Source organism: Sphaeroforma arctica (assembly GCF_001186125.1).
Source record: "Sphaeroforma arctica JP610 unplaced genomic scaffold supercont1.1330, whole genome shotgun sequence".
Taxonomy (NCBI): Eukaryota; class Ichthyosporea; order Ichthyophonida; genus Sphaeroforma; species Sphaeroforma arctica.
This window is the reverse complement of record NW_014039228.1, coordinates 5,517-17,167: the sequence shown is the minus strand read 5'-3', so window position 1 is coordinate 17,167 and position 11,651 is coordinate 5,517. Positions and strand designations below refer to the sequence as shown.

The following is an 11,651-nucleotide window of genomic DNA, read 5'->3' as shown; positions in this document are numbered from 1 at the left end:
CACTGCAACATTGTAAATATATTCTTGCGATTAAATGGTACTAACTTGGAACTGCTTTACACAACCCCACCCCGCGCATAAAACAACGTTTATAGTTTGACTATATTAGCTAATCTCGCTCAAAGGTTGATAGACCTTGAGGCATTACAACTTAAATTTTTGCCCAAATCTGTTGTCTGAATCAGTATATAGTATATTCTGGCCCAAGACAGCTAATGGTTTTTGTGTAGGATTGTCGAAATTTGCACAGTCTGGTTGAGTCGTTCAAGACGCATCGCTTGACCAGTCATTTATCTATTGTCCAGTATCCAGAGAAAATTCACCAACAGGTTTGCAACTATTCCGATTGAATATGACCATCGTTATCAAAAGTGTTTCAGAAGCAAGACTACAGGATCTTCCTGACTATCAAACAATTCATAAAATTACAGCCAGCAGTGCGTCTTCCAGCAGAGATATCGATTCAAGACAATAAACAACTACAACACCATTTCTCAAAGAGATCGATATATTATAGACCACATTAGTCACATAAAAAATATGTGTAGCGAGTGCACACTGCCCTAAGCACATCTGCACATTCATACAAGGCAACAGTGTTTGTATATATCTGAAAACTATGTATTTATGTACTCGCGGTACGATACATACGGGTTCGGATTTATGCTCTCGGATTTTATGTTCTGATTTTCTCCACACCAATGATGACATTGTGTACAAATATTTAAGTAATAAATTGGCCTTCTGAAGGAAACCAATTTATTTTTTTCAAATACATTTTTTTGTTCGTACTTTCAAAATTCAAATGCACTCGCACTTTCGGCGTCGGGCCCCTCTTGGGCGTCGCACGCCGCACCAACTACCCAGAGATAAGACAGCGCCGCAAGGTCGCCCAGATTTTGGTGGCTCTCTGTCTCTACTTTCTCAAGAGAGTAGTCTCTGAAGTCGCCTGAGCGCAGAGCGGCTTAGGGCCTGACTCTGAGGCGCTGCGCGGCCTGAGCCCACAACACAAAATACAGAGGCTTTAAAAAATAAAATATGATAAAACGAAAATCATAGCCTCATAACTAGTCATGAGTCATGAGTCATGAACCTCCACCCAACTAGAGAGAGTAGTCAATAGAGAGATTCAAAATATACCACAACTGACTAAACTCTTAAAGTCCCTGAAAAAATCCTCAAGTCCTCAACTAATAAAGTACCGAACCGTACAGCCTCGTGGTGACGCTGTCATACCACAATATTTTGACACTGCCGACAATGTATTTTGCTTCTTTTCAAATTGCTCTTCAAATGTCAATAAATACTGGAAAAGTACCCCACCGTGCGGTATTCACACCTCTGCAACCATGCCGTAAGTGCTCTCTTGTGTCTCGTATATTGTCTTTGCTTATTATTATTCACATACGCAGTTGTTTTTGTTTGAGAATTCAGTCTCACGCATTATGTTTGGTTGGTTGTGGTCCAACAGCTCGTGATAGCTTCGTCGTCACCTTAGTTGGCGCAAACCAAAAGTGCATATCTGAAAGAGTGCTTGCAACCTCTCAGCAGCTATAGCATCCTCAGCAGCTATAGCATCCTCAGCAGCTATAGCATCTCAGTCTATCGGGTGTCTTCGTAATGTGTTTCTTCAATGCTAGTAGTCCATTTATGCATGATATCGAATTTTGAATGGCCACTCACTGTAAGCAGTATGTATATTGTTCTGCGTGCACTCGCATCCAAGTACATTAAGCAGTATGGACACTGTTCTGCGTGCACTCGCATAGACTTGTCGAGATAATTGAAATCAAATTACACAACGCGTTGCCTTTTTAACCACCACCGATTTGTAATACCCATATTGCACTCTGTATATAATCACTGCTGTCATTTTATTTCGCAGTAAAATTCTTTTGTTTGGTGCTGGCCTAGTTGCCGCTCCCTGTGTGGAGTACTGTCTTCGACGCAAGGAGAACACCATGGTGATTGGTAAGTTACAACGTCCGTGCTTCAATTTTCTTCGCGTAGTAATCACCGTATATTTTTTCCGTCAGTTTTCTATAAGGCATCGTTTTATGGAGACACGGCTGGTGTTACATGTACACTCGGTCGTTTTTAATCAAACTCGTGCAGCTTCGTTGCCAAGGTTAAATGCACGAGGGTTCCTGATTGTTCGGTGGTTTAAGCGAATACTGATTTTTTCTGAATGCGTGGAACATTTGATGTCGTTGTTTTGTGTGCGGTGCTTCATGTCGCTGGTAGTGTCCTCACTGGCGTAAGAATGGTAATGATGACAATCTAACCAAATCACGGAGACCGTAGATATCTCGTCTTGAGACACTCGGCATATGATGGTATAAATAGTCATAGTTACACTGAGCTATTCTTTGCTTATGTGATTATTCACACGATATAGATTCGTACACGATTGGAAATTGAATTCATAAAGACTGCGGTATTGTATGCATCGTTTTTCATATTCTTGATCGCATGTCGCGATTTCTAAAAGGCTGCGAATATGTTATGGAATTTTTGTGTGTATTTCTATTATAATTCACATCGTTTTTCGTATATTATAGCCACCCGCACTATCGCGAAAGGAGAAAGTCTGGCGAAGGAGTACGGTGATCGTGTATCATGTGCCACTGTAGACGTTGAGAGCGATGAATCCATCGATAATCTTATGAAAGACTGTGATATCGCCATCAGTTTGGTGCCTTACATTCATCACGCAAACATTATTAAGAGTGCCGTGAAGTTCAAGAAGAACTTCGTGTCCACTTCATATGTTTCTCCTGCCATGGAGGCGTTCCACGACGCGGCTGTCGAGGCTGGTGTTACAGTAAGTCAAAAAGGCATACCCTTTCTTGTCTCGTGCACACTGCTATGTTGCTTTGGTAGAACTTGCTGTAAGTATATATCCTGTTGACTCGTGTAAATGATGATGAACCCGAACCCAATGCAAGGATAGTCATAGTTCCACTGAAGCATCTGTATTGCTGTATTGCTATTGATAGAATGTGAGAATTCGTTCGTTCTCGTTTTGTTTCCCGGAAGTCAAGTAGTGGCCTCTCAATCATATGCTTTGTTCCATGGTACATCGTAGTAACGCACTTTTCGCATTAATTTACTTTTGTTTCTTCTTCGGTGCACAGGTTATGAACGAGATCGGTGTAGACCCTGGAGTCGATCACCTATACGCTATGAAGGTATGACTTGATTTTTTTATAGGTTTCATGTCGGTTTGAATCAAACATGTTATCAAATTAGATTTCTGACCAATTATTATGGTCTTGTGTCAAATATACGATCTTTTAGTTACAATCTGTCTCTGATCGTTGTTTTTATCAGGTTATTGATGAGGTACACGCTAAGGGAGGTAAGGTTAAGAGTTTCATCTCGTACTGTGGTGGTCTTCCCGCCCCTGAGAATTCCGACAACCCTCTGGGCTACAAATTTTCCTGGTCTCCTCGCGGTGTACTCTTGGCGGTTCGTAACGCTGCTCGTTTCAAGCAGGACGGCAAGATAGTGGACATTGCTGGCCCTGATCTGCTGCGTCTTGGAGCCAAGCGCATCTATACCAACCCCGGATACGCCACATACGGATACCCCAATCGGGATTCTTCTTTCTATGACACCCGATATGGTATGCCAGAGTGTGACACGTGCTTGCGCGGTTCACTGCGTTTTGAAGGCAATGTCGAGATTGTACAGGCGTTTGCTGACTGTGGTCTCTTGTCCTTGGACGAAGTTGACTTCCTAGCCAGCTCTGCACCAGCCGTATCTTGTGCTGAGGCAATGGTAAGTCATCATTGATTATATCAAAACAGGAGATATCAATTTTAAGCAGCGCCTGATCGTGCAGGGTCCTGGTGCATCTCTTTATCAATAATATGTAGTCTCAACTATAATCATAACGGTGAAAATTTGGATCACGTTTTTTCGGCGACTAGTTGGTATGCCAAATCATGATTTGTTTAGATCGAACTGTATTTTCGAGTCCATCCTGATCTTAAATCTCCACAAAACACAGGCCAAGTTATTGAACTGTGCCGATGCCGAAGAAGACACCTTGAAGGCAGCCGTCGCCGCAAAGGCTAACCTACCTAAGGATTTACAACGCCGTGTATTAAACGGATTCAAATGGTTCGGACTGTTCTCCAAGACTGAAATGGCTGACCGCAAGGGAACATATTTGGATATGCTGTGTGGCACAATGGAGGAGAAGCTACAGCTGAAGGATGATGAGAGAGATATGATTTTTTTGCAGCACGAATTCGGAATCGAGTGGGCTGATGGTAAGAAAGAAGAGAGGACGAGTACCCTGATCGAGTACGGAACCCCTGGAGGATTCACAGCTATGGCACGTTTGGTGGGTATGCCATGTGGTGTGGCCGTGCAGATGATTCTGGACGGAAAGATCACCAAGAAGGGTGTCTTCGCGCCTTTGACCAAGGATATCTACGGACCTCTCATCGAAGTGCTTGAGAAGGAGGAGGGTGTTGTCGTCAAGGACACCATCTTGTAAATTTGACTAATTGCCGTATGGTTTGTGGTTTTAAAAATATTAAAGTTAGCGGTGAAAAATGACGGCCAGGCAACTTGTGAAGCCTTCGGGTCTCTTTTCCCCGTTTGTGATATCAACGTCCCTTGTTCCCGGTTGTGATATCCACGTCTCTTCCCATTCTTTCAATGTTTGCGTGTTCTGGGTCGTCGTATCTTCAGAATCATTTACGACAAATAAGTTAGCTTACAAGTAGTATGTATGATTCCACCGACAAGTCAACATATGACCTTGTTATATAGTACATTCTCGTCTAGTGTTATATAGTGCAAAGCCTTAAACGTTGCCATCGGCGTCCAAGCCTACCGATTCTACCTGTCGTGACTTGCCTCTGAATACCTTTCGAAAGTCTTGCGTTAACTGCACACACAAATGCCTACTAAACTTTAACGACGCGATTTCCGGGCAGCAACACTTATGCGTTATAAACTTATTTCTATACGTACTGAAGGGAACACACTAGAAACAACCCAATCGTTTGTTGTTGAGACGATTGGGCGCCTGAAGAGGTAGAATTCTCGAATTGATTTATATAGATCTGGTGTATGATAACTAAACTGGAGACTATTGGATAGTAATTAATCGAGCGCTGTCACTTGTGAGTGAGTGAATAGTAGTTGGCCCCCAGGGTAGCTTTAGCACCGGCCAACTATCGGTACTCGCAAGCACGATGTAAGCTCAGATACAATCTCGGGCTTATAGCTAATTATAGTGTCGCGATTCTGCTGAAACACAGCAGGTCAATAACATCAATCGGTACTCCTACGATAAGGGATTGTACTCGGCCACAAAGCGGTATTGCACTGCGGGTCCCAGCTTCATCTTCCTGAATAGGAATAAATACATGCCGAACCAGAATACTATGAAGGCCGCGGCGATGCCAAACACAGGCCAATTCCCAAGACTCTTGATCAAGGGCAAGGCCAGGGAAGTCCAGATACCGCCACCCATGAACGGCTCGTGTAGAAGTTGTTTGCATGAGAAAGCTTTCATAGCTGGTGTTTCGCTTCGGGGGTCAACAATTCTTAGAAGCATAATTCCAGTAGCCGTAGTTCTGCACGAAACAAAAGCAGTAGAGATACAATGAGCACTATACGTATCATTGACAAGAAGTCTCAGCCTCTACCACAATAGTAGGCTCATTTAAAAGAAAACACATGCGTATAGTAATAGTACTTACCCAAAACTCTTGCCGAGCTCTGCAATAGCTCGTTCAAACCAGAAATCAGGCAGCATGAGTGGCCCCAAGAAGAAGAATGCTAGCAACTGCCAAGCTATGCCCACAACAATAAGGATGGATAGGGGTAACAGATTGTCAGCAACTGCTTCTACTTTAGTGGTGGCGATAGCTGACAGAACCAAGAAGTCCAACGAAATTCCGCCAATTCTCTCCATCATGCCTCGATCCAAAGGAGAGATAACAGTGTACTTGTCTACTACCACTTGTACAACTAGACCCCACAACATGGCAATAGGGAACAGAGGGAAACCCGAAAGGAACGAATATTCAGAATCAATGAATCCGTCGATCACCATCAGGCCACGCTTAGTGAAATAAGCGGCCAAAAGTGCAAGACCAATGAACGCCATGTGCAACGCCATGGTATCGATCGCATCGTTGCTGATTGTGAGATACGAACCAGGCACTCGATTTTCCACAGCAATCACAGCAGACGATTTCCAGTCTCTACCAAGCATTGGCAGAGCACCATCATCATAATCTTCAGTATCATCTTCGATGTTGAATTCTGTCGTTGAAGTTGTTTGTGCTTCCTCGCCCAAAGGCTTTAGACTCTTAGCATTGTCAGCTTGTTTAGAACCAAGAGATCCCGTGAAGGATGCATTACTCTCGCTTTCGACTACTGGCAAGTCCCCACTGGAAGAGTTTTGTTCTTCATCACGACTAGTGTTGCGATAACTGGTGAAAGTCCACGTATAGCGGTCACCGATATTGCATATGATAGTCCCAAATATGACACCAGAAAGAATACCTATTGTGGCACTCGTGATAGCAAGATCACCACCTTCTGGAAAATCTAGCTCGGTGTATGTGTCGGTGAGCCCAGCGGCAGTCCCATGACCACCCTCAAAACCAACGGGAAACAACGATCCAAACAACTCATTCGTGTCATACACTGGCATAAGTAAGATCGGCGTTAGACCACAGGCAACGATCCAATTTCCCCTATGGTAGATTTTCAGGAGAAATAAATTTAGTCGGGGGTGTGGCCTATACGTATGCACTCTACAAACTTAAATTCCGATATTCTAATACTAGCAACATACGGTAAATCTAAGGTGCAAACATGTAATGCCTATTAAAAAAACCGACTTCTTCACAAAAACCAAAATTATGTTTTGCAAGTTGATGTCATCAACCCTGATACATATCCCGTTGGCGACACAGCCACTTACACATGTACACGCACATCCAGAGGTGGCAACGAAGATAACGCACATACCAAGCCAGGATTTGACCATAGGCCAGCTGTGGGCCGGCCCATCTCCAGGCTTCCTTCAAACTTGGAATTTTGGACCCCATGAACAGTGTGGTGAAGATGATATTGATTAGGAAACCTGTTTTTTAAATAATAAGAATAAAACAAAGTAGAAGGTGAGACGACCATAGGTGAATGAACGGAAATGCTTCCCTCCTGCTTGCTGATGATAGGTAGGAGAGCTGAGACGAAACTCTTAAAAATCGACGTACAAATCACTTCGTTCTTAGATCATCTTAAAATCAATGACATCTCACCTGGTACTTGGGACCAGCCCACTATCCAGTCGTATTCGACAGCAGCACTCACTGTATCGTCGAGCGTACATAGCTGAACAAAAAGTAGAGCTAGCAGACCTCCTATCAGAGCCGCGGGCATCATGGCCCATCGCATTACAGCGAGTTTCTCTCGGATGATATGACCCAGATAAAGGAAGAAGCACATGCACGCCACCGACGACACGATGCGCATACTCGTAGAATCCAAAGCGCCCTGGGGCACTGCGTCTGCATCAGCCATATTGAATATCTTTTTAAAACTTGACTCTGCCTTTGAAAATAAGTCTCCGACGTTGATGTCTTCAACTTGGATGTAGCTGTTCAGAAGCAAAGTGACCTCTTATATATTTATATATCAAAATATCCCTGTGTATTATATATAATATTGGGATGAATTGAAAACAAGCGAATTTTTTATATATATTTTTAAATCAATCGCGGTTTGTACTACCCTAGCAGGCCTAACTAGCCCTCCTTTAGGTCTAAATAGTAAAAATACTAAATAAATAAATACTAAAAGTACTACTACCGGACTCCATTTATGTATTTTAACTGTTGTGTCTGTATTTATTACTTTCAAACTGTTGTCCGTTTCACTGTTTTCAGACTTTCAGAGTTTTCAGTTTTGTTTTCACACGCAGTCGCATAACCTCCCCTAAATTAGAACATTTCACGGAACAGAAACTATTTTATTTTTTATGAACCCGAAAAAGAAAAAAAAGAGACTTCAGACTTCAGAGCTCAGTCTGTCATCAGACTCAACTCTACGCGAGTCTACAAACTATTTAAAAATTTACTACAGCTGTGGCCTGTGAGGAGTTGAGTGGACCTGGAGTTTGTCTGTCACTGAGAGTCTTAGTCGGAACTCAGAACTTGTACCACTCTCTCTTTAGTCTCTTCAACTCGCGTGTGTCAGTGAGTGTGTGTACAAAAAAAGTAAGCAGGCTCTCACTCTACTACTATCTCTTCTACTAGAGAGAGTAGAGAGAGAGAGAGCTCTCTCTCTGTAGTACTAGTACTCTAGTAATAGAGCAGCCTCAGAGAGAGCCACAACTTGCAACTCACGAGTCACAATCACAAGTTACGACCCACGACTTACTCTAGCCAGGTGACTCTACTACTAGTATGTAAATAGCTACTGCTCTACTACTAGAGAAAGTGTTAGCAGGTAGCTGATAGTATGGTAATAAAGCATACATTCTTACAACCAATGGAAACGCTTATATAATAGCTAGTAGTGTCTGCCAATTCGCCATCGAGAGTTGTGAGTAAAACTGTGAAGTTATAAATGGTTGTACGTCAATGTATGTCTGCAATTCTTTTTAAAAAAAACTAGTTAAAATTTTAAATATGGCCATGGCACCGGGCATCGCAGTTGGGATTTGGGGAACTTGGGTACTTGCAGTTGGCAGATGTCACGGCTAAATATGGAAAAGGGGTTTGTTCTTATGGCCAAAGTTTGACATTGCTTTTATACATTTAAGACGTTTTAATTCGCTTTTACAAAGATAATAAATAATATTTGACTAATCCGATGAATATAATATATTTCATGTATTATTTTAGTTGGAGGAGAATGCATTCTTGATTATTTTAGGTAGTTTTAACTTCTAAATTTAAAATTTTGTTTGTTTTATTATTTTTATATATAAAACAAAAGAACACAATTTACAATTTATTTATTTTTAAATAGTACCCACAGGCCACAGCCCACAGCCACACGGCACAGGCCACATCGACAGGACCACAGTCCACAGGTGACTGGCCCCAGGGTCAGCAGGTTTGAACAACCTATTCCATATTAGGTGCCTATCTATTCCCATATTAGGGCCCGAACCGGCAAACAGATATTTATATGTACATAATATGTTTCTTTGTCTTGTTTTAAAAAAAAAAATATATAACAGATACTTGTTGGTGGCAGTGGTGGGGCTGGGCTCGAAAGTAAATACAATTATGCAAAACGAAATATTATTTCAGACAAAAACAATATTTATTTATTTAATAAAAATATGCAACCGAGTGTAATTAGATTTTCAGAAGGTCATGGCGTCCGGCCAGGCGGCCACACGCCCGCCACAGTGCCACACTCCACACTGTCCACAGACCACAGTCCACAGTCTCTCATACACAGAGTCCTCAGACCTCAGGACCTCTACTCTCTACTGTAGACATAGGTCGTCAAGTCGTCAACTCCTTATCAGCAGCATTGGCCCTCACGTCTCAGACGTCTCAGTGCTCCTCAGACCTCAGTAGTCCTCACAACGAGAGAGTTATCACAGCCTCACCGGTGTATACTGCATTCTGCATACTGCACCACGTGTGTGAGGGACTGTGCCCCTGTGGGTAGTTACTGGGGCGGCGCTATTGTGGGCACTGGTGACTGGGACTAGGCACTCTCTCTGCTGGGTGGAGTCTGGGGCCTAGGCCCTGCCCTGCTGGGGACAGCAAGGCCAGTACACCAGAGAGTTGGCTGTGGTCTGTGGGGAGCTGTGAACCTGTGGCCTATGGCCCGTAGTGTGTGGACTCACTGTGGGGCTGTGTCGCTGTGACGCCTGTGAATGTGGGCTATAAACTAAAAGCGCTTCGCTCACGCTGTTTATCCATTGTCAGCTGAGCCTGAGCGGAGTGCAGAGTGCGGAGTGCGGACACTGGTTTTTATCGAACAAATTCCGTAGCAAAATTGCTCCAGGAGAGCAGTTAAGGTCTGAGTTGGCACACTCTCGCTAACTCTCACTGTCACACACATGCGAGTGATTGGTGTTCAATCATCATCCAAGGAAAAGACCAAGGTTAAGCACGCAACCTCCAGTGAGCACCTAGCACTACCCAGTGCCTACTACTAATAGAGACCCCAGGGCCCAGGCCCTCTCTACTAGAGTAGTAGGGCCTCTCTCAGAGGACACTAAATTACTATGTATTTAGGTATTTACCCTCTCGCCTCTCTCTTTTCTGTATCTTTTTTTTATAGCAGTATGTAAATAAATACTATTCCTGGGTCCTGGGTCCTGGAAGGCTGACCCAGACACACCCAGCAATCAACTCACCACCAGAGTGGTCTCAGTCTCCAGTTCTCCACTCTCCAGTCTCCAGAACTCTCCCCAGTGACCCGGTCTTCAAAGTCCAAACTCTCCACTCTCCACTCTCCACTCACCAGTCTCCACTCTCTCTCTACTTATAGTCATTACTCCTTAAGAGTATAAAATGTCTCTTTGTCTGATCATTCAGAATACACGCAATAATTTTATTCGCACTTAGAAGTGTTAGATTTCAGGGATCAGACAAGATCACAATTAAAAGACGAGAGAGAGCGAAAATTAGAAAACTTGTGCGAGAGTAGAGACTACTCTCTCTCTAGAGAGACTCTATAGAGAGTAATAGAGGCTACTGAGTACTGAGTAGAGATATTTACCACTGTGCTAGTAGTCTACTACTGCTCTAGAATACTCTCTCTCTCTATAAACAGTAGTAGTACTAAGACTGGACTCTGGAGTCTAGACTCTGGAGTGAGAGAGCTATGTAGATTGTGTGTAAATAGAAGCCTATGTACTAGAAAAAACTTGTTTAGATCCATTTTTTAATAGAAACAGTGTGATATACTTTTCACTTTTCACTTTTCATCCCCAAATCTGAAATCATAAACGACAGGATTATTTTCCAATTTTCGACAAGATCCATGGTATTTGGTTTTTGGGGAGGTTTTTCATAAAAAAACTGTCCTAGAGAGGACCAGTCAGCTGTGCCTGTCAGACTCGTCAGAGTCTGTTCCCTGAATTCACATCAGAACTGCAGTCACTGCCCACAGGTCAACGAAGTCGAACGTTCCAACATTTTTTTTAGTTTACGACAATAATATATATACATAATTCGTGTATGAAATAATAATCAATTTCCAATTTTTGGGGCCTTCCCCTCCATCAAAAAAAAATTTGGGAAGGATTCTGATTGTTCCCATTTTTCTAAACAAAGGCAAAAAAAAAAATGTGCATCCATATTTTGTTGTACAGTCTCTGGACTATTTTATTTTTACTATTATTTATTTAGTATTTAGTTGAGTACTACTGACGAGTCTGAAGTCTGAACTCTGACGTACTATTTATTTGAATTTATTTAGAACAATAACAAAATTAGTTGTATTTCTCTTTTCACTTTAAAAAAAAAGGATCAGCGAAAGGAACCAATAGCCTCCGCCAGTGAGAGAATCTGACTCCAGAGTCGACGAAAAAAATATATATAAATGATATATATATATATATATATATATATATATATATATATATATAGTGGTGGGGGTGCGACGGCGCGTGTCGCGACGACGACGACGACCAC

The 11,651-nt window shown here is 42.5% G+C and overlaps 2 protein-coding genes across 2 annotated transcripts; one reads left to right on the top strand and one right to left on the bottom strand.

The window, feature by feature from the left end:
- Positions 1 to 1,295: 1,295 nt before the first annotated feature.
- Positions 1,296 to 4,642, top strand: SARC_10631 (saccharopine dehydrogenase). The gene is made up of 6 exons (XM_014295322.1): positions 1,296 to 1,354; positions 1,886 to 1,971; positions 2,562 to 2,824; positions 3,138 to 3,191; positions 3,334 to 3,783; positions 4,016 to 4,642. The coding sequence occupies exons 1-6, from the start codon at positions 1,350 to 1,352 to the stop codon at positions 4,508 to 4,510; spliced, it is 1,353 nt and encodes a 450-aa protein (XP_014150797.1). The 5' UTR covers positions 1,296 to 1,349; the 3' UTR covers positions 4,511 to 4,642.
- A 407-nt stretch (positions 4,643 to 5,049) lies between these two features.
- On the bottom strand, positions 5,050 to 7,693 carry SARC_10630 (hypothetical protein). Its single transcript, XM_014295321.1, has 4 exons — positions 7,302 to 7,693; positions 7,009 to 7,123; positions 5,727 to 6,731; positions 5,050 to 5,600 (listed from the first exon to the last, which is right to left on the bottom strand). Exons 1-4 carry the CDS (start codon positions 7,561 to 7,563, stop codon positions 5,309 to 5,311), a joined length of 1,674 nt encoding a protein of 557 aa, XP_014150796.1. The 5' UTR covers positions 7,564 to 7,693; the 3' UTR covers positions 5,050 to 5,308.
- Between the last annotated feature and the right edge of the window lie 3,958 nt (positions 7,694 to 11,651).

Coding starts and splice junctions, on each gene's coding strand:
- SARC_10631 (XM_014295322.1), top strand. Junction 1,972..2,561: donor GGAGAACACCATGGTGATTG/GTAAGTTACAAC, acceptor CGTATATTATAG/CCACCCGCACTATCGCGAAA. Junction 2,825..3,137: donor CTGTCGAGGCTGGTGTTACA/GTAAGTCAAAAA, acceptor TTCGGTGCACAG/GTTATGAACGAGATCGGTGT.
- SARC_10630 (XM_014295321.1), bottom strand. CDS start 7,563: ATGGCTGATGCAGACGCAGTGCCCCAGGGCGCTTTGGATTCTACGAGT. Junction 7,124..7,301: donor GGGCTGGTCCCAAGTACCAG/GTGAGATGTCAT, acceptor TTTAAAAAACAG/GTTTCCTAATCAATATCATC. Junction 6,732..7,008: donor TATGGTCAAATCCTGGCTTG/GTATGTGCGTTA, acceptor AATCTACCATAG/GGGAAATTGGATCGTTGCCT.